The sequence below is a fragment of the Equus przewalskii genome, chromosome 20 (genome assembly GCF_037783145.1).
Source record: "Equus przewalskii isolate Varuska chromosome 20, EquPr2, whole genome shotgun sequence".
Lineage (NCBI taxonomy): Eukaryota > Metazoa > Chordata > Mammalia > Perissodactyla > Equidae > Equus > Equus przewalskii.
Window position 1 is genome coordinate 10809438 of NC_091850.1, and position 23749 is coordinate 10833186.

The 23749-nt window shown below is 33.5% G+C and overlaps 1 protein-coding gene across 7 annotated transcripts in view; it reads right to left on the reverse strand.

The window, feature by feature from the left end:
• KIF2A (kinesin family member 2A) overlaps nt 1–23749 on the reverse strand; it is a 67675-nt gene that overhangs the window by 7337 nt on the left and 36589 nt on the right. For 2 of the 7 annotated variants that reach the window (XM_070587502.1, XM_070587499.1), the window contains exons 4-20: nt 23444–23498; nt 21824–21889; nt 21088–21188; nt 19222–19317; nt 17667–17721; nt 17125–17287; nt 14484–14574; nt 14286–14349; nt 13631–13722; nt 13121–13263; nt 12279–12483; nt 11429–11539; nt 10017–10084; nt 6785–6898; nt 5739–5889; nt 2728–2829; nt 511–646 (exon numbers count right to left, since the gene is read on the reverse strand). In XM_070587502.1, coding sequence (XP_070443603.1) covers nt 511–646; nt 2728–2829; nt 5739–5889; nt 6785–6898; nt 10017–10084; nt 11429–11539; nt 12279–12483; nt 13121–13263; nt 13631–13722; nt 14286–14349; nt 14484–14574; nt 17125–17287; nt 17667–17721; nt 19222–19317; nt 21088–21188; nt 21824–21889; nt 23444–23498 — 1813 coding nt within the window. Of the gene's footprint in view, nt 1–510; nt 647–2727; nt 2830–5738; nt 5890–6784; nt 6899–10016; nt 10085–11428; nt 11540–12278; nt 12484–13120; nt 13264–13630; nt 13723–14285; nt 14350–14483; nt 14575–17124; nt 17288–17666; nt 17722–19221; nt 19318–21087; nt 21189–21766; nt 21890–23443; nt 23499–23749 lie in introns of all 7 variants that reach the window. The other 5 variants (XM_070587504.1, XM_070587501.1, XM_070587505.1 and 2 more) reach the window with 3 other exon arrangements.

The following is a 23749-nucleotide window of genomic DNA, read 5'->3' on the forward strand; positions in this document are numbered from 1 at the left end:
TGAGCCACATGCTTCCCTTCATAAACAAAGGAAAAGGGTAGTTGTCTTGAAATCTCCCCCTTGATTTTTTAAAGCAAGTGTTCAAAGGAAAAACGACACAAGATGCACAGAAAAAAGATGAAGACAGGACGCTACAGATGACCCCGAACAGATCTAATCCAAGGAAAATTAATTCTGAAAAGCATCGGCCTACTAAACTAAAAATATGGATGGGTATATAAAATTTACAAATTTGTCAGAATACATTTTCCCTCTTTAATCATAAGATGTCTTTATTTTCTCAAAAGACTAAAAGAAAAAAGATGACTAGACAGCACTTGAAATGATACTCCATTTTTTTTTTAAGAAAAAAAAGAAAGGTTGGTTTGTCTATAGGCCTCTAGAAAGATGTTAAATGGTGCCCATACTCTTCATTTCAGATGTCCTCTTGCAATATGAAATCCTCCCACTAATTACATGTAATAAATATTAAGCAGATTTCAGACACCATTAAAATGAAAAAAGAATTACCCCGCAGTTCAGTTAAAATGTCTATTTTTTGCTCAAGAATAGCTTCAAGTTGTGTAGCGTATGAATCTACATCATAGTCTACTTCTTCAGTCATTTCTAGAAGAGCCTTTTCATCTTCTAACCATCGAATAGATTCCTAAAAGGACAAAAATTCAATAATCCAATAAGCCTTTTTGTAAGAAGAAAGAAACCAATTTACAAATTTTATGTATGTTAAATATAATCAAACACACTCAAGATGGTATTCTCTAAGATATTAATAAACATAAAACATCTTTATTTACAGAGCAAAATTAAGAAATATTTCCTTAAATTCAAACACAAGTATGACAAGCCAAGCAAGATGACTTCAATTTTCTACTTTGATTCTACTTTTGGTGGAGGTTTGGGGGAAGGAATGAATCAAACACATAAATATCAATGACCAGAGTAAGTCTCAAAAAACTATCCCTAAAACAGGGAGAATGGGTGTAATAAAACTACTGAGCAATCTGCTGAAGTCTAGAGTAACTTAGAACTTGCAAATCAGATGGGATTAACACATTCATTTGGGGCTTCACAGTGGTTGGGCCAGGGGGTAACCCTAAATTTTAAACACTAGCTCTTCAAAATTATTGTGATTTCAAAATTGTGACCATAAGCGGCCTAGTGGATAGCCAATTTTAGAACAAATGAACCACTAAATAGTAGCTACTTACTATACTTCAAGGAAGCCATTCTTAACTGATTTTAGATAGGCAGAACTTATGTTTCATTTTCTAGCAATGTCATGAATCATGATTTATTAATAAGGTCAGATCATTCTGACTTAGAGTTTTTGGACAGAAAAATGGGCACTTTCTAGCTTTTTAGGGTACATACAATTTCAGTTTGCCAAACAGCAATGCAATTTAATGGCTAGTAATAAACTATGTATCACGAGACAGAATTGGTTAACTTAGGTATAGGAATTTATTAGAAAACTATATTTGTATTGATTAAAATCCACACACCAGTATTTTTTCTTTTCCTTCAGCTATACACTTAATTGTTAAAAACAAAACCCTATTTTGAGAGATGGCAGATCACAGTATGGAGGAATTATATAATGGAATTATAAATGGAATTGTAAAAAGAACACTGGACTGAAAGTCAGACACCTAGTTCTGCCAATAAACAAATAAAGAACCTTTAGACTTCATAAAATGGCAGAGTGGGAAATGATGGCCCTTGTATGACACCTTGTTCGAAAAGGGCAGACAGTAATTTTCTTAAATTACAAGTATCCTTCCTTTATTTAATCTAAACATCTAGGCCTCTAAAGAGATTCTCATAAGGGTTTGACTAAAATTTTAACAGTTTTAATGAATGTACATCCTTTTCTGAAATTATAAAATAAAGTGTTCTCATATTTTTGAGCCCTTCCCCCAGGTGCTTGAATGGCCTAGAGCTGAGGTATGTTAATATTTGTTCACAGATAAATAAAGATTTCTTCAACATCACAGAAGGAATACAGGTCAACAGGAGACTGAGTTATTCCTCACTTTTTTCTCAGAAGGTATTTATAGTACTATGGGGAGAGGGGGAGAAGAGGCCTACGGTACAGTCTCCATAAGAAGGGTCAAATCTTACCTTCATTTCCTCATGGGTTTCGTCCCCCAGGATATTTTCTTATGGGGGGGGGGGGAATGGGGAGAAAAGGATCATACACTAAAAGTGCTTTCAATAGGGTGAACTCAATGGGATGACTACCTAAGGAGTTGCTGCCACAGGCAGGGATATAACATCTCCCACTCACACGCCACTGACAGCTGTCAGAGCAGTGACTCTCCTTGGCCCGAAGCAGTCTTCCCTTTCCGCAAAGACTGACTCTCCTCAACTGCTCTGATACCCTTCAAGAGTTTTTCTTACTGCTTTCAAACAAACTGGTCTAACATGAGGAAAGGGGTAGTAGGGGGCAGAAGTTCAACCCTTTTCTAAAAATGGACAACTGACAAAAGCAAATCAAGTGGGAGAGTGGTGGTAAATAAACTGGATGTTTTCACCATAGTGCGAAGAAAGGTGTTTTGCAGCCATCGTGCATTCTATTCAAAATTTGCCACGTCATATGCCCTACAAATACATATATACATACATGCAAACAAGTATTTTTTGATTAGTGTGATATTCGAGGAACTCTGAAAGTTTTCAGTTAATTTCTCTAGAGAAACACTGATGCAAGGTCCCGTCTCACTTTACCTGGAACACCGCCCTGTGATCTTCTACAACTTGTTCTTCCATTTCTACCATCTGTGAGACAGCTTCGTGGAAAGTGAACAATTGTGGAGAAACCTCTTCTTCCTTAAAATAGAAAGAGTTTAAAAATTACGACATAAAGTTTATATTTTAAATGTTATGAAAAAGTAGTTTTTCTATGTTATTTACAAAAATATTCAGAAATTGAGGAAGCTTGAATGGTACAGACTACTAAAATATAATATGAAAGGCAAAGCCACAATTTCTTTTTATGGGTCAAAAATATTTAATGTTAATACTCAAGACAGCCGAAACCTAACCATATCAATAAGGGATAGTTTTCACTTAACCCAGGCTTTACTGCAGAATTACCCTAAAAAGGCAATCTCTTGGAATAGTGCAACTTTTCAGAAATACATTATAAGGCTACATATGGACTGAAATATTTCCTCAGTATTGTTTACTTTTCACTAACAGTTTAAGTCATATATGTTTTAAATTTCTTTTCATCAGAACAGAGATTTGAAGAGAATGTCTTTCATGTCCGTGGCTATCCAATTAGTGTGCTGAAGGTCTCAACTCTTACTAAATCTTAATTTCCAAATTGCACTATATAATTTGCTTACTGGTTTCTACAGAAATTTTAGTGGACAAGTCACAACTTTTACTTAAATGTTTTATAAAATGCGAGTAGAAAAAGCAACAGTTTTCAATAAAATACACGATTCTAAATACATGTGCATATTTTGGTTAACTGAAAAATTCTAAGTAGACATTTGACTCTTTCATCAATAAGCTACCATCCCTAAGAGTTTATATAATCAGGCTGGCCAAAAAACTGTTTATTCTCTTTGGGAAAAGAAGCATCTGCTTTTCATCAGGACATGAAGGGATTATTCTCTTACATTCTCTCTCTGATAAATACACACTCAACCACCTTTACTCATTTCATCTGCCACCTCCCCGCCAAGCCCAGAATGTCCTCTTTCTTTCCTTTGCTTCAATATATTATCCAAGTTCCTATCATTTCCAAGACTACTTCTGGAGTTCTCATGCACTTGATTATCCTCTAGGTGGTCTGCCTGTATTAGCTTTGTCTCTAGGGCATGTCTTAGACATTATCCCATTTTCACCTACCTTGGTAAGACTTAATATAGCAATACGGATACGTACACATGCACCAATACTTAACTAAAGGCTAATGGTGAACTATCTCACAATATGTCCCTGGGGATGGCAGGGCTGAAAGAAATCCACACTCTCTCAAATATGGAGGAGGCTGCCGAGAACTCATGATGTCATGCTTAAAGCCTCTTGATTAGTTCTGGTCACCCAGCCAACCTCTCTAAATTAAGGTCCTGCAGAGACCCACTGTATCCAAGAATAAAATGGAAAAGATCTGTTACAGAGAATGCCTATCTTGTTCTGGTTTTCCCTATCTTTGGTAGGCACCATATCTAGGTGCAATGCAGGGTTTGCTTTAAGAATTCTAAAGCAACTATGGTCTCCTTCAAAACTTTTGAGGACAGGGGATGGACTAAGCCCAGGATCTCATTTTTTGTTCTTTATCTTCTGTGGTTCTAAGTTTAGACCTCTTACTTTAAACCAGGTTTCTCAACTTTGGGACTACTGACATTTTTTGAGGGAGGGGAAAGGCTGTCCTGCGCATTGTATAATGTTTAGTAGCATTCCTGGCCTCTATCCACTAGATGCTAGCATCGTCACCCCAGAAGTGACAACCAAAAACATCTCCATACATTTTTCCCTCGGGGGTCAAGTTGCTCCTGGTTGAGAACCGCTGCATTAGCCCTGCTTTATAAATAGAGAGTAATTTGGAACAAAAAGCAGTATGTCCGTTTGTTACTCCAGAATATTTTGGACTTTTAAATACCTGCTAGAAGGAATAAAAAACATTAATTTAAGTTATATTGTTTCCAAAGAATACTTAATTGCAGCTAGCAATAAATTTAGTTGACATAACATTTGGCTCTTGAATAAGAAAGACCCAGGTTTCAATCCTGCTTGACTTTGGCACTTACTGCTTGCATGATCTTAGTCAAGTTACTTAACCTTTTAGAAAATCAGTTAAAAAATAGGGATAATTATAGTACCTACCACATGGAATTGTGAGGATTACATAAGATAATATGTAACATGCTTAGCAAATGTGTGTTATATAGTAAGCAACTAATAAATGCTACCTTTTATCATTATCAGAAAATGCCACTACAGGCCTCTTAGTGGGAAAAGAATGATACAAAAATATATAGACTATGAATTTAAAAAATGGAGTTAAGTAACTATATAAGCAACTTTTACATGTCACATAAAGAATCCCCTCAACATATTAAAGTAATTATATGGAAATGTGTATTATTTATGCTTTTTGGTTATTTCTTTATACCTTTTTGTCCTTGTACAATGGGCACATAATTTATTATTATTTTTTGAGTAACTGGAGAATCAAAATTTTAAATTACGGAGTGTCACTAAACATTTCAAACATGTAGAAAGCAACTAGATTTAACAAATGTTAGCATTTTGCCATGTTTGATTTTTGATATAGTTCATGCATCCTTTTTATACATATGCATGTGTCTATACTTAATTTTGTTTTTAAGCTTTATATATGACATACTGTATATATAATTCTTAAACTTATCTTTTCCCTATATTATTTAAAAATCCCCAAATTTTAATATTGGTATAAAATCTCAAAAAAAAGTTTAGATCAGGGCTCAGCAAACTTTCTTAAAGGACCAGATAATACATATTTTGGGCTTGTGAGCCATACAGTCTTTGTCACTTCTGTTGTGCTAAGAAAGCAGCCAGATAACATGTAAATAAATGAGCATGGCCATGTTTCAATAAAACTTTATTCTAAAAACAGATGGCTAGCCCCTAGGCTATAGTTTGCTGACCCCTGATTTAGATGATAGTTTTCAATTATTAAATTCTGCTATGGATGAAATGAACTAAAGATTAGATAATTACAACTATACTAAGTCACTCACATTTTGCTCACAAAGAAGTTTTAAATCGTCTCTCTGCGGGGAACTCCCCACACCCCACTGTGCCTCTAAGTCATCAATCTGATTTGGTGGATGGTGCATTATTGGACGGACATCACCAGCAGCAGTTGGATCCACTGTCAGTTCTTTCACCCTATAAACACAAAAGAGGTATCTAAAATTAACAAAGATTTGTGCAGAGGAAAAAGAAAATACCAACCTATTCAATATAAAGGTTATTCAATTAACATACTAAAATTGATGATGTCAGCTTTCCAGATCAAATTTACCTGAAATCTGTGGAAACACTAAAGGGATGTTTAGCTGTTTAATTTTACTTAGGAATTTACATAGGTCACTTTGTAACTACTTCAAATATAATTATTGTGCATAATAAGTGAGAATTAACAAAATATACAGATTCGGTATTTCAAAGTAAGAGATTGTTGTTGCACTTAAATTACATCAACAGAAAAATGCTAACAATGGCACTTAGATCAACAAATAGATCATTGCCAAAATCAAAGAATTTAATACACTTTGCATACTTTTGGTAGTTATAATGCTCAATTAAAATAGTTACATGTGAAATAATCTTATTTATAACGTATAAAGATAAGATGTTAAGTTCTATCATTTAAAAAATGTTTACCCATAACTTAAATTTACACATTTTGGAGAGGGTACACTTTCTAAGTCAAAAGGATTCTTGCAGATAAGGAAATTTGCAAGAGCATATAAAATCAAGGTTACTTTTCATTTTAAACAAGAAAGTTTACCTTTCAATAGTAAATATGCAAAGATGACATCATCCGTAAAAATATGAGGGAAAATAGGAAGCCTGAATTCTAAATCAACATTTTAAAGCAAATAAATTAATAAAGTACATAAAAACGAAGATCATGCAGTATAACCACAACCTGCCAAATGAAATGAAAATGAAAAATAAAATGGCTGAGGACAAAAGAAGTATAAATGAAATATTTATATACAGCACAATTCAAAAGAAACTATTTAAATAAACATCTTATGAATAGAATGAAGTAGACCTGGTAATCGAAGGAGAAAAGTCGTCATACTCATAAGAAGGAGAGAGATCAGGGCGACTGCCACTACCCTGTGAGAAGGGAATGTCTGATGGACTAATTCCAAACTCCTTTACTCTGCAGCACCAAAACAGCAACAAATTAAAAGAAAATGCTCTTGTAAAGACAGCAATGAACATTTCAAGTTTTCATTTACTACTCAGTTTAATTTGTTTAGAAAAGGATGTCAACATTGTTATGACAACGTATTTCTAAAATAATCAATTTTAAGAGGTGTTTGAACCTCTGTCCTATTGATTCCCTACTCCACAGTCCTTTTCTGGTGTATTTTCATGATCCTTTCTACAAGTTTAACTGGACCATCATCTAAATTTAAATGCCCCTTATTTAATTACATGACCAGTCAATCTAATTTTCTTGTGTAGTCAATATGATGAATATTTTGTTTACTGGCATTGAGTCCTTAACACTCTTGCACTATTTTCAAACAGGACACAAGAGAATTAAGTTCTAATGGCATCCACTGTTTGTAATAAATTACCTTCTTTCCTATGCATCTAGAATGTATTAGCTATGAAGCATCCTTGGTACAAACCGAGAAAACAGTCACTCAATTTTCTGTGTTCCATAATTCATATGAAGAACCCTGGCTGAGAAAAGCCTTTAGCAATGGAATTTAAACTGCTTTTCTAATGTCTCTAAATAGTTATATTTAACAAAATTATTGCTTTTCTGACCCAATCTTTGTGATTCCCTATGTCCCTTTTGGGCCAATCCCATTTCATAACAGTAGGCAATATTTATTAAGTACTTTCTATATGTCAGATATTATGATTAGTAATTTTTAGGCATTATATTTTTTAATCCTTATGACAATCCTGTGATAATATTATTACCATTTTACAGATGAGAAATTGGCTCAGAGCAATAAAGTATCTCACTCAAGAGGTCATTCGATGAGAATGTGGCATAAATGAGTTTCAAACCTAGCTTTGAGTACAAACCTTATGTTATTAAAATACTTCAATATACTAACCATATTTTCCTTTTTTCTCATTATTTCTCTTAGGTTGAACTAAACAAAATTATTGTTTTACAGGTCAAAAATAGTTACATAGATCAAACTAATAATTTCATGTAGCTCAAACTAATACATGTTTCCCACTTACAATCTTTCTTTGACCTATTGGTAATGTCTACCATCAAAGGTTCAATACTAGATTCATCTGCTCTTCATCCTTTATAGTCACTTTGGAAAGCTTATATTTACCACACATGCTGACAAATCTAAATATACCGACTTAACTCTTTTTACTCCCAACTCCACTTATTTTATTATTTCAGAATCTCCTAATTTAGATACCCTATTTGCCCCTAACCACGCATTTTCCTCTATCCAAAGCCCTCTTGCCCAATCTCAACTACACCATATACAGGAGTTATACTCCTCAAATGAGCTATCAAGGGAGCTTGAAAATCTCTATTCCTAGAGATTTGGAAATAAAGGGCAGAATTATTTGCCCCAGATGGTTAGTTATGTTGCAAATGAATTACATTACATGATAATAAATTAAAACATTTTACTTGGACCTAAACAAACCACAGGAATGGCCAGAGAGAGCATTTCCACATCAGAGGGATTCTTTTGCAGCCAGCAGTCTGAAGACAGGGAGGATCTGTATTTGTTTTAATTCTACAACATGGCAATATTCCACTACACTAGGCTGTCCCTCATTTCTCCTGTGAACAATTTCGAAATAAGAAGCATTTTAAATTAACACTAAAAACCCCACAATACCAAAAATGTTCACTACAAAGATCAATTAAAAGTACTATAAAGGTGTGCAGCTAGGAGCTCATAATTCAAAGCTTAAAAAGGATTAAATTTAGAAATAAAGTTCTATTATGTTTTTAAGGAAGTTATTATATTTTAGTATCTTTTTACAAAAGGTCAATAGGTTTATACTTTCCAACAGTTTTTACTATGATTAAAAAAAGTCTCTTCAGTTGAAGCAAAAGCAAGATGCAAAAGAACAAAGGTTATGATCTCATTTACGTAAAGTTCAAATACAGCTCCCTGTGTTGTTCAGGGATACATTCACAGGTAGTAAAACTATTTTTAAAAAAGAGAAGGGAAGAAGCATGAGAAAATTATTCTGCAGAAGTCAGGACACCGGCTACGTCAGGGTAGAGATTAATGGATTTGGGCATGTTATTCAGGATTCGTGATCAGGGAAGGACACATGGGGAACTTTCTCAGGAGCTTTGGAAATGTTCTATTTCCAGATCTGATGACAGGAATTTTCACTGTATAAGTGTTCATTAAATTATTCACTTATATTTTGGATACTATTCTGTATGCAAATGTATTTCATATTTTAATAAAAGACTAAAAATAAATTCTCCATAGTGATTAAAACTATGAAATGTGACAAATACTTGTGTTCAGCAAAATTAGGAGACTCTCCACACTAGAAATGGAATATAAAGAGGAATTTTATCTCTAGGTTAAAATTCACAAATGCAATATGTGATAACAGAAACTTAAAACTATATAAATAGTCATTCAAAACCAGAGCAATGGGAACAATCTATGGAACAAATATAAATATGCCCACCACAATCCAAAATTCCAAGGGCATTTCATGACTATAAGGAATAAACTGCTTTTTGTCCTTTCATCTTTAATACAGTTGTCTATTAAAGTGTGTAACTAAAGTGTGTAACTACTGACGTGAATAATAAATGTAACCCGTACAGAACAGCAGAAAGAACTGTACTATCACTACTTCCTCAAACCCTAGATTCCCATGTATGACACTTACTATTATCAGAAATAACTTTCAGCACATAGCAAAACAATTTAAGAAACAGAGCCTGGCACCCTGATACTCACTCACTTTTGAGTCTTAGTATGACACAAAGAATTTGCATGATTTAAACACAGTAAAATATTATAAAATATAACTTGGTTAAATGGAAAAATATAGTCATGTTCTAGGATAGAAAGACCAATTCTACTAAAAATAGAAACCTCTTCCCAAATTACACATTTCCAATTACTTTTAGAACTTAACAAAATGATCCTAAATATCATCTCAATTAACATCATGTAAAATTTTTGGTTTGAAAATTGAAAGAACAAAGTAATAAAATTTACTCTACTTGATATTAAATCAAACCACATAGTGTCCTACTCCCCTCCAATTTCAAAATGGATGACCATTTCTCATACCTATTTGCATATCTTAATGTATTAAGAGTATTTTCACAGGATGCCATTCCTGGAGAGATTGTGGCAATCTATGGGGGAAAAATGCAAAGGTAAAGAAAATGTTATAAATGATAAAGATAGTAAAACTGACATACAGATCATTAAAGTCTAATTTTAATAGTTATCTAAAAAAATTTATTAATGATATTTGAACTCTAAGATAATTCTATAATTCTAATAGCCATAATCAGATAATAACTATAAACGCTGGTTAAAATATAAACAACTCTCTGAAGGCACCAGAAAATGATCAAAACCAGGCAGAAATGGAGGTCAACATCTAGAAAAAGGGAATAGCACTGAGTGACTGCCCTCTTCCCTCTTTTAACAGCTTTTCTGCCTAAGGGCAAGCCCCACTGCTGTCACACAGGACAACTAAAACTTCGTTAAAACCTGGAGTTTCACTGGTTAAGAAACTAAAGGACAGGGTTTGGAGGTGGGGACCACAGCAGCTAGAAAGTGAAGTTTGCCCTACAAGAGAGACAACCACAGAGAGAGAAGCTCAGATTCTACATATAAGCTGCCTAAATCTCTCCTGATCCCTGAACTAGGCACACACAAGGCTGACTCCACACAACACAGCTAGTCTAGAAGAGCTACACGGAGACTTCACTTTCAGCTGCTGTCCACAGAAGGGGAGACAAGAGTTTGGAGTACGTTCAGCTAAGTTCACTTCCTGCTAAAGCAACAAAAAAATCAATATGCTTTAGAAGAACATAACAGAATCCAGAGTGTCTCTAAGTTAACTCATAATTCATATTATATCATGAAAATGATATAATACAAAATTACTTGATATATGAAGAAATAGAAAAGTGTGACCCATATTCAAGGAAAACAGAAATCAACAGAGACCAACCTCAAGAAGTCTCAGATGTTGGAATTAGCAGAATGTTTTATAATTGCAATACAATCCTCTCTATTAGACTGACAGGGACCACATCTTTTTTTTCTTTTTTTTCCTTTTTCAAATATCAATTTACACTTTTTTTTTTTAAAGATTTTATTTTTTTCCTGTTTCTCCCCAAAGCCCCCCGGTACATAGTTGTATATTCTTCGTTGTGGGTCCTTCTAGTTGTGGCATGTGGGACGCTGCCTCAGCGTGGTTTGATGAGCAGTGCCATGTCCGCGCCCAGGATTCGAACCAACGAAACACTGGGCCGCCTGCAGCGGAGCGCGCGAACTTAACCACTTGGCCACGGGGCCAGCCCCTGACAGGGACCACATCTTAAGAATCACTGTATCTCTCAGAATAGAAGGATTTAAATGATTGTCATTAATGTATATTATAATTTTTCCATAGATAGTGCATAATCATTCATTCAGGAGTATAACAAAATAAATAAAGAAACCAAAAACAAACATAAACTTACCATGCAGGTGCGAGAGTTTTCACCGATGAATGAATCTCTTAACACCTGAGTGAGTTTACTTGCTCTGAAAGGAGTATGAGGTTTATTTCTACCTAAGGCTCTGATGCACTCCTGAAAATTAAGAAACCAAGTTTCACAGATTAGGCTTCTTATAAAGAGTATCTTAAGTAACACATTTAGAAGATCTCTTACCATAACCCTAACATTTAAGATTTAATCAGCTCTGAAAATCCTACTAACAGGTTTACAGCATAGTAAAGATGTTCTCATAAATCCTAATTCAAGAAAGAGAAAAAAACAAAAAATACAAAACCCAACAATCTCCTTTATTATACCAAAAGATTCTTCTGGAGACTATGACTAGTGTTTAGAAGTGACAAGCAGTAGGATAACTGTAAAAAGTTAAACTTTTAAAGTGACACCACAAAAGAAAAAACAGAGAATACTTTCTTGTAGTCCTGCCAATCTTTGCTTTTCTAGTCAGGGAAGAGACACAACATTGGCCTAATTTTTTGAAAGCCATTCTACATTTTTCTGACAAACTATTTCGTAGCTCAGTTTTGTGGCTCCTTGCCCTCCTCCAAGAAAACGTGACTGATTAAGGCTGTGTGGAATCTCCCTAAGTAGCCCCGAACTGGCCTGCCAACTAACAGATCCTTTGTCCTAAAAAGAATGAACAATATGTGTAAAGAAAATTTCTGGGCACAACATAAATTTATAACTGCAAATATGAATGACTAAATTTTGATAACCTCTCTTATTAGACTAAACAAGTACTGTTTTGTAGCCGAGTAAACAAAATTAAAATCAAAAGTAAAAAACTTTTCACAATTAAACACATTATATTTACCTTGAGTGCTAAAAGGCTTTTATTAATTTCAGCACCTTCAAGCCTAGTTTGCCTATCTGCACTGGAAGTATCAGCTCCTCTTTCATTTCCAGCCAAATCAATGAGAGAAAATTTGCCATGTAGTTTTCCTTTCCTTCTAAGAATAATCTGAAACACCGCATGGCTCCGAGATGAATGTGCATTTGCAGATGTTTGACCGGATGTTCTACAACGTGATTAAGGACATTTTGATACAATAAAAACTTCAGTTTATATGTTCAAACCACAGTATTTTCATTTAGAAAAACAAAAAACTATCCAATTTCTATCATTTAAGCATAAAAGAGACATTTTGAGTTAAGAACACAAACATAACCAGATTCATACAATTTAATCTGACATACTTCTAGTATATTTGTAGTATATCAATACAGTAGCTGTCGCTCAAAGTTTATATGTAAAAAGAAGCTTTTATGAACAGTGATTTTTACTTCCAAGATGCATTAAGTAACATCTTACTTTGTTTTTGTTATACCCAAAGTATCTAAAACTGATTATGAAATTGTTTCTATTTCTTTCTTTCTTTTTTACAAGATTGGCACCTGAGCTAACATCTGTTGCCAATCTTTTTCTTCTTCTTCTCCCCAAAGCCCTCCTAGTACACAGTTGTATATTCTAGCTGTAGGTCCTTCTAGTTGTGCTATGTGGGACGCTGCCTCAGCATGGCCTAATGAGCCTTGCCATGTCTGCCCAGGATCTGAACCAGTGAAACCCTGGGCTGCTGAAGTGGAGAATGAGAACTTAACCACTCGGCCACAGGGCCAGCCCCTAGGTTTCTATTTCTTAATTAAAATGAGATGTACCTGCAACTGTTGCCTATGTCAATGAGTTTTAATACATCTTCAACACATTTGACCTCCCGTTCCTGTAATCCGACCACTTGAACCTGCTGTTTTCCATCTTCCAGCACTCTTAATTTTGTTTTCCTGTTTAGTAAGTCAAACACCTATTAAAAAAAAAAATTCAAATTAGAAAACTAGCTTTAAAGAAAAAAGAAACAGTTTTATAAAAATGAGTCATTCAGAGTCTGAAAATTATTTCCAAGAATTATAATAATAATTATTAGAATAACAATGCTTAATATTGAAGTTGAAGATTCAAAGGCAATTAAAAAAAATCTCAACACAAAATTCTAATATAATATTCTTAATACACATAAAAATTATGTTGTGGTAGTGGTCACATAATGTGAATATACTTAATGCCACTGAACTTGTACACTTAAAAATGGTTAAAATGGTAAATTTTATATTATGCATATTTTAACCACAATTTTAAAAACTAAAAAATTGTTTTTGAAAGTTTCTACTTACCTTTCCACTATAAATTTCAAAAAAGGTTGCATATACTTGAAGTTCTAACTTCTTGTAGTTTGGTTTCTTTAGCATTAAAAACACATCTCGAGCTGTCAAGAATTTTACATGTAGAAAATTTATTAAGATGCAACAAATACTATTTTTAAAAAACAATTCAAATTTTCTAGTTTTAGAGGAATTAGTTAATCTTCATCTTGAGTGATAATATCAATAATAAAATGAAAACTAAAGTGAACATTAATTTAAAAAAAAATAGTAACTTTTTTTACAGTTCTGGTTTAGAATGCCACTCAGCTTCATATGCAGTAAAAGGATGCTAATACTTATCCTTATAAATAGCATAAAATTATAGGTGATTATAATAAGGTTACCCTCATAATCATATTAAACAGCTTTTCACAAATCAGTTATTCAACAACAAATACTAAGCTCCAACAATGTGCCAATTACAATGACAGAAATATAATCAAGATTTCTGCCCCCAAAGCATAGTTTTTTCGAGCAGTCTGATAACCTAAAACTGACATAATATACAGTAACTATAGCACTATAGTTACCCTTAAAATCTTGGGCAATATTTCCAAGTCTTACTTCAAAGTCACCTGAATAATATTTGAGAATATTACAAATAATATGCAAAAAGGACAGTTACCTGCTAATGCATAAATTCCTTTAGAACAATCTTGATTCTTTCCTGAAAAGTCACCTCCCATAGTCTATATATGAAAAAGAAAATAAGGAATAATAGACATTATTCAGGAACAAATCTTAAGAATTTAGGTCTCAGAATTAAGCCATAAGGAAAATAAACTAGCTTCATACCAGGATGTAACTATAATGAATTACTTACATGAGTTTTTCCACTTCCAGTCTGTCCATAAGCAAAGCATGTAGCCATTCCTCTCTCAAATATAGTTTCCACTAGTGGTCTAGCTGTAAACCTTAAAAATAAAATGCACCAGTGAGAATGTACGGTCAATATTTAAGTTAAACCAATAACAAATAAAACTAGTACCAAGTCTTATTAACAAACAAAAGTTATACCAAGATTTTTTTTTTTTGAGGAAGATTCGCCCTGAGCTAACAGACATTGCCAATCCTCGTCTTTTTTTGGCTTGAGGAAGATTAGCCCTGAACTAAGATCTGTACCAATCTTCCTCTATTTTGCATGCAGGTCACCACCAGAGCATGGCTGATGAGTGGTGTAGGTCTGCGCCCAGGATCCAAACCTGGGCCACTGAAGTAGAGCGTACAGAACTTAACCACTAAGCCACAGGCTGGCCCCTATCCCAAAGATTTTTAACAAACCAATAGGCTCAACTTGTGAGGCTACAATTGAACCCACTGATTTGTTAAAATTTTAAATAATCATATCTAGAATTGCTTAAAGCTCTTTAAAGCATAATTTCAAACAATAATTCCATAATAAACAATGGTCACAATAATGGACAGAAAAAAACTGCAACTGAGCTAAGACATATATAGAAAACAACAGGAAAATTTTTATTTATTTATTTTTTGAGGAAGATTAGCCCTGAGCTAACTACTGCCAATCCTCCTCTTTTTGCTAAGGAAGCCTGGCCCTGGGCTAACATCAGTGCCCATCTTCCTTGACTTTTATATGTGGGATGCCTACCACAGCATGGCTTGCCAAGTGGTGCCATGTCCACACCCGGGATCCGAACTGGTGAACCCCAGACCGCCGAAGTGCAGCGTGCAAACTTAACCACTGCGCCACCAGGCCAGCCCCCAAATTTTTAAAGATAACAACAAAAGATGGTAATATTAGTCAGACAAGTAAGACATTTTAATGAAAACCAAAAAAAAAAGTTTCAACAGAAACAGAATCAAAAGAGTGGTAATCTCAACAGAGACAAGCTAAGGGAGAAAAAACTAAAAAACATGATCTAAGACTATCTAAACCAGCAGAAAAGTGGTAAGATTTCCTTAAGTGTGGATAAGTAAATATAAACTATGCTTGTAAGATACTGAGTTCTGAGTTGGTAGTCCTTATTCAGCAAAAATATGCAAGAATATTGTGGCTTGGATTATTTTTCAAATTGGTGTAGTATTGGTGTAGTCACTGCTAGAGTTAAAATAAAAAGGTAAGAAGTGACAAAAAATACTTCATTGAGCAGAGCACTAAACAAATACACTTGTTATACAGGCTTCAAAGTAATATATGTAGGACACTTTATACAGTTCTGATTTTTTTAAAAAAGGCACAACTGGAGAAGGTGCAGAATAAAAGGAGCAGAAAAAAAATTCTGGTCAAACAGAATTAGAAATAAGTCTGCAGAGTGATTAGACAAAAAAGGGCCTAACTCCTCAATCCTTAAAAGTTAAGGATAAGAGAAAGGGGATAGGATCAACATTGGTCAAGTTAAGAAGCATAAATATAGAGTGAAACACAGAATGTTTACTAAATCTAGCATACACACAGAAACATACCCTATTAAAACGATTTCTTGAAAATGATTATAAAGTCAAAAAGACAGTTTATGAGACAGTAGTAGAAGCAGAGAAGGGAGTGAGCGGGGAGGACTGTGCTCTCAGAAAAGTAAAAATATACAATGTATAATTCCATTTTAAAACAAATTCTCCACAATATTTCTAACATTCATACAGTCTTTAATTTTGTCTTTCTTTTTTTTTTTTACAACTGAACTCCCAGTTTACTGGCTTAAGACCATGGAATTGGTCTCAACGTTATTTCATTTATAACATCTTCAATTCTTAGGACTCTTATTAACTCTTTAATTTTCTGTTTTCCAGTCATATTTATAAAAGAAAAGGGCAACAAAACATAGCATTCAAGTGAATGCCAAGACAGTTCTATACAGACTGCAAGAGCAATGCTGATAAAACTGAGCTGTTAAAATAATTAGAAGTGAATGTTTACAAACTATGTATGAAAATCTAAATCTGGCATAAAAATTTGGGATATCAGTGTATAAAACATATAAGTTTGAGTTGTTTATAAGTTGAATATGTCAACATACAAGAATTTCATGTACTACAACTATTCCAAAGCTTAGAGATGATAAAAATCAAGCACATTGCAAGTAGATTTACAGAACTATTTTTTCCCCTTAAGTGGTAGTACATGCTAAATATTTAGACAAATAAATGACTGATGTCTAACAGATATTTCAAATTTCTTTATTAGTACAGAGATTAAAAAGCAGAAAATAAAAGTCGTCTTCTAATCACATCCCATTCTCAGAAGTAAAGGTCAACATTTTCCACAAATTTCCTATCCATATGTACAGTGTATGAGATATGTATATATAAGTGAATCAGTAATGAAAACTATGATTTTGGAGAACATTAATATTCATTAGAGTGTTTATTACACATTCTTGTTTAAACTTAGAATAAATAAGCATATTACACATCTGGAAAGATATGCCAAGATCAATCTAAGTTTCAAGGTGGTGATGAACACACGGCATAAGAACAAACTTCTGATGCAAAGCAAACTGACCTACCTGTAAACCATTTCATTAGGAGCTGAGTCATCAAAGGCATAATCAAAGCGAAATGTCTGGTTTTCTAGGTACCTTGTTAAATCCACTTTCTGTTTTGGTTCATGTACCATCACAACATCTTTACTAGGGATTGTGATTACATCAAGATCTTTCATTTGAGTTTCTAAAAGAATAAATGAAAATCAATGCCCAGTAATTTTCACAGCACTTCATTAAAGTACAAAAATTACTTTAAGCAGTAAGAATTTAGATTAAAAAGTACTAAGTTCTATAAATATAAATATGCCATTCACTAAGACAATACTTCAACAACAAAGTAAAAAAGCCAAGATTCCTGTCAAGTAAGAACCAGGAATGGCAATGTTTCACAGAGCAATAACAAATCAACAGATCTTTTAAGTATAGAAATCTGCCTAACGGTCATATGTAAATGAAATGATTTACATTTAACTCGTCCAAACCAATCTGATTTCTGCTATTACCAAAATAAACAACAAACAGGACAAAATCAATCTTTCATCAGAGCTCAATAAGCATCATACCTTTTTTATTGAGTGGGCGTTTTCTTACACAAACACATATCCTATGTTCATCAATCTAGAAATAAAATATCTTATTTCAGTGATCATCAGTGGTATGTAAAACACTGAAAAGTCAATTATGTAATACTTCTTCCAGAGGTTTAGAAATTTACGCATAGTATAAATATGATAAGTGAGCTTAAGAACAAATTAGCTTACATAAATCTTAATATTTATCAGACATTATTTCTAAACTTCTGAGTATAATGGAAACACCACCATTTGGTAAACCATTAGGAAATAACTTTGTAGAGGGCACTACTATTCTTAGTAGCATCAGGTTCATGTTAAGAAGCTGCCTGATTCACTTCCAGATGTGCTGTATACAACAAAAGCAAAATTTCCTCCGAAGTGACATATTTTCAGATTGATCATGGGGAAAGTTATTGGCAAAGATAACTAACTACACATAAGTAACAAAATTCCCAGAAGGTTAATAAGCAAAATAATTTGAAAAATTTTATAAAACGTCAAGTCTTACACAAATATTTTTTTCATAAAACTTATTTTCCCAATACCTGTCTTTTAATGATAATTAACATAAAGCAGGGACTGGCAAAGAATGGCTTGCAGGCCTAATCTAGCCCACTATCTGCTTTTGTAAAGTTTTACTGAAACAGTCGCACCCATTCATTTATGGATTGTCTTATGGCTGCTGTCATACTACGAAGGCAGAATTGAGTAGTTGTAACAAAGACCACAAGGTTCACAAAGCCAAAAATATTTACCATCAGGTCCTTTTCAGAAAAAGTGTGCTAATCTCTGTCCTAAAGTATAAGCTCAGATGTAGTAGGTTAAACACATGGAGGGGTAGCAAGGACTAAAATACATGAAATGCAAATGTTATGCAGAGCAACTCTATCAAATCCTATATATCTGCCTAACACAAATGTATTTTGTGTACCCAATACGTTCTGTATATGTTAGGTCAGATGGATTATTTTTCATAAGTAGCAATTACTCACAGAAGTATTGTCTGTCCAACAAATTCTCATTCTTCAACAGGAAAGGAAGTGAGTACTAAGATAGGAGAATATTTTTCCAGCACTAGATTTCTGGTCTACTGCAGTCCTCAACAAGCATCACTTATTGTTAAAAGCCAGAATAACATTTATTTAAAATAACTAACTAATAGTAAATTGGAATGACAGTGGGATCTATAGCCCAAGCCAAAGAGGAAATAAGCGTGAAACTGAGATCAAAGTATAAGTGATGGTCAGAAAGCAAACAGGGTCCTCTGCCATCACTCCTCTAGCTGCTGCTCTGCCCCACCACAGACAGGGTGGCTTTGCTCCCTAAATGGACATCTCTGTGGGAAGCATGTCTTGATACATCGAATTATGCGAGATAAGCATAAACGTGATTTCTTGATTTTCTTCTTAAAACATGGGGAATGAGCACCCACAAAGTGAAGAAAAACTACATAGCTAAATACACTATTAATTTAGTGGGTATCAAACATATTTTTATTTACAGCATAAAAAGTTGTAGAGCAATAGTTTACAAAGAATCTTACAGGATCTGCTGTTGTTAATGGTCTATAATCCAAACTTCCTCTAAAGTCTCTGATCATACACATAATTTCATAATTTGGGTTTGTAGCATCAACATCCTACAAGAAGACAGAATTCACCATTTATTATAATTACAATAATGTGGTTATCTGTATATTTATGCTATATATAGTTTGAAAATTAAAACTTAAACTAAATGATTGTATCACTTGTCATAGCCAAGCCCAAACTCAAACTGGAGATGGTACATAATTTCGTTTGAGAGTTTAGGATTACTAATATGTCCAGGAATCACTTTCATATTAAAAACACAATTCTCTTAGTCTACATGCATTCTGTTAACTCCAAACCAAACACTCATCATTAAAGCCACTCTGGACCTATTACAAAAATTCATCTGTTGTACATCTACCTTAATTATCCTAGAAAAAGGAGCAAAAGAGAAATACTGCTCATCTTAAACACTGATAAAGAACTCTGGAAAAACTGAAATTCTGGAAAAACTCATTTCATCAAATTCTTCCCAATTCTTAATCCAGTGTTTCAGCAAAGTAGAAATATGGATTCATTTATGTTCATTTCCTATTTCTGTTGACTCTCTAAAATAGACTAAAGCATGGAAAAACAGCCCCAAATTGATAGGACATAGAATTTAAAGGATTCAAAAGTCAACATAATACTTTAAATCTTTAAAATCCAAATTACTGAATGCTGACTGCAATATATTTTTTGGCTTCAAAACTGAAAAAATTCAGATTAAAATACAAATAGCAATAATTAACAACCTCTCCTAGCCATGAGTCATAAATTATGGAATATTCTAAGAAGTCAGATTTTTTTCACATACCATATACAGATTTGCTTTGAATGTAATTTCAAAACCATTTAATGAAACTTACTTTCAATTAACCTTTTCCTAGAAATAATACCAACTAGGTCAGTAGAGAAACAAAATGTAAAGTGAGAACTGAGTGAAAATATTATGAAGTACCCACAAGAAACACCAGGTGGCATCCGTGCTAAGTGTCAGAAAAGCTATCTGTTTTGTGTTATTCATTTATTTCAAAACCCAACTGGTCACTCTCAGGTTACTTTCAAACATAAGCTAATTTATTCAGACTGACTATTACACTGGTTCCACAATTCCACAATACAACATCACTATGACTAAGGGCACTCGAACATACCCCTACATAAAAAAACCAATCCTAATATTTTATTACAGGAAACAAGTTATGAGAATATAATAGATCCAAAACAAGCACAATGGAGGAGTTCTGTGTACAATAACAGAATTTCTCCTAGATGAAGACCTGTAGAGAGAGAAAAGACCAGTCCTCTATGCAATTTTTCACTGCCAGTAAACAGTTTGCTACCATGAGAACATGAGAGGGGCACAACAGAGATACATTCTCGATATCTAGTGAAAAACAAAACACAAGCAATTTCCCCCTTTTTGTTGTGATACGTTGAAATTATTAACCATTGGAAAACAATAACAAAATTTATAGTATAAGCATTTATTTTAACTGGATATTTTTCTGAATGTATTTTTGAGCTCTTAAAAACTCAAAATCCTATTATTTTTGAACGTTATATGCATTAGAATTCTGTAACACAATGGCTTATTATTAAAAATGGAACAAACTTTAGGACTAATACATACCTAAAATATGAAAAGTACATGTAGGAAAAGTCTGTTATGATAACTTATTTTCACAAGAGTTTGTACTATTCCTCAATATCAATTTAAGGAACTATATTGAAATCTTTAAATGAATGCCTCAACTATTTTTTCATAAGCTAATCACTTTCACAGTCTAATCTTCAGTTGGTGCATAAACTACTTGTATGTTTCTATTACAAACCTGGGCTCTCTTTTCTCTCAGTTCTTGCTGTTGTAGTCTCCTTTTTTCTCGTTTTTCCTGTAATTTTTCTACTTCTTTCACACAATTAGATTTTCTACGTGCTGAAAGAAAAAGACGAGTTGTAGAAGTACAGTTTTCTTTTTAGAGTACTGTACTTACACACAAAAATTTTATGTATAATTTTACCACATACACCAAAAAAAGGTACACAGTGACAAAGCATGCCTATGATAACTATGTGAACTTTACTATGAGCTGCTTTAACAAAACTAGGAACAGGACAATAAACAAGTAAGAGTCAAGAAAAATGACTCTAACATATTGATACATGTCATCTCTTGGTTTAGAATCACAGATCTTTGAATTGGAAAGAATCAATAAGTACAAAAATTTCTTCAACATCTGTCAAATTATCATCTGGAGAGAATTTTTAATTCAAAGCAACTAAAACCTTGTTATAATTTTATATTTACAAAACTTTTTCCCTCCAAAATACACATATAAAAACCCAATTAACAGACTAAACTAACAACAAAAAAAATAATTTTCCACAGTGGTAAATGAAATCTGCGATCAAGTTTGTAATTAGACCGTTTACCATTTGGGGACTTATAAGGACGACCAAGAGAGAATACATGTATGCCTAAAATGACTAATCCTTGATACATGATTTACATACAAGGGGGTCCAAATTCCTTTTTTGCAGCTTGAACTGGAGATATATCTGAAACACTACCATTCTGTTGTGCAGAGGAAGACTGCTCAGGAAGCTGACTAGGCCGTGCACGTGCAGAACCAACCACTGTAAGTAAAACAAAATTTTTAAATTCAGACTGAAAATTAGTAAAGGAGAATTTTGGTAAAAAGAACAGCGATATATCAAAATAACTGATACTTAAAGTTGCATTAGCAAATTGCCAGGTTTTCTACTTACAGGTGCATAAAAAGAATATCTAATAATCAATTCTGTCCAATAAACTGACAAGCTAAGAGCCTTTCAAAGTAATATGTGCAGACTTAGGTAATTTTAGCTACAAAACTCATTCTGAATAATTTATATAAAAACCAAAGGCAAGCTTGATTTTTAATAATCGTTTAAAAAATCTAAGTGCAAAATATGAATTTTAAATGCATTCTCATTTTGAAAAATTTACACAATTCAGAAGTACATAAAGTAAAGCCTTGAGTCCTTCAACCCTCCCTGTATTACAAATCCCACTCTTTGCTCCTCAAATATGCAAATTGTCAGCAGGGAATTTCCCACCACGAATGTTATAAAAGTGGAAAAAGGAATACAAAGTTAAATACAATATCACATTTTATAAAGAAACATCAATTTTCACAAGACTCAAAGGATAGTGATTAAAAGTGGACCTCCCCTCTGCCTTCAATCTCTCCTCTAATAACTATGTCCACCCTGCCTCACCATCCACCCATAGAGAGAAACATCGCTATTAGAAAGGACGTTCTGAACTGCTGAATAGTAGAAAAAGAATTAAATACACTTTATATCTCCTGGCTGAGAATATACAGAAGATCTTCAATTAACTACAATTTATACTTGTTCGATTTTTCTTTAGCCGACTCCAAAGCTACGCATAACCCCTTTTAGAAGACTGTTCACCAGAAAATCATGCAGAACATTGTGATGATTAAATTTACCCTTATCAAATCAAGCAAGTGACTGCTTCCCCATTCCTTTCTTTCTCATAATACTCTCCTCAAATCTGAAAAGTTATTGGGTAAATGAGACGAATCAAAAATTGCATATATCATGGAGTTTCATATTCATCACATACCTTTATAAATCATTTTTTGATATTATTGTATTAGGAAATAAAGAAGATACTGATCTTAAAATTAGCCATGTAGGAAGACCCAAGTGCCCATCAAGGGATGAGTGGATAAAGAAGATGTGGTATATATATACAACGGAACACTACTCAACCATAAAAAGGACAAAATTGTCTCATTTGCAACAACATGGATGGACCTTGAGGGTATTATGCTAAGCAAAATAAGCCAGACAGAGAAAGACAAACACCGCATGATTTCACTCATATGCAAAAGATAAACAAACACATGTACAAAGCAGATTAGTGGTTACCAGAGGGGAAGGGAGTTGGGGGGTGGGCATAAAGGGTAAAGGGGCACATATATACAGTGACTGACAAATAATAATGTACAACTGAAATTTCACAATGTTATAAACTATTATGGCCTCAATAAAAAAAATTAGCCACATAAAGTTTAAATGAATAATAATGCTAAGGGTAATATTTTACTTTTGATTTACCTTATCAGAGCCATACTAAAAAGTCAATAGGAAGAACTAATAGGTAAATTTTTACTTTACCTCTATTATCTCTTGGAGGAGGCTCATTCTTAATAGAAGCCACAGTCCGTCGATTCTATAAAAGAGAAAATGTTCATCTTACTTTCTCTTCTCTCTTTACTCCTCATGTACATGTCATAATCAGCTTCCTTTAAATAAAAGTATGTGGATATACAATATAAAACTAAATGGAGAAAAACTACAAATAATCTTCTAGTGAATTATTACTCACGCTATCAATATTCTAGTTTCTTTATATGAGTATTCCTCCCCCGACCCTGCAAAAATATTTAGGAATTAGGCACTGCTCTAACGACTTTATATGTA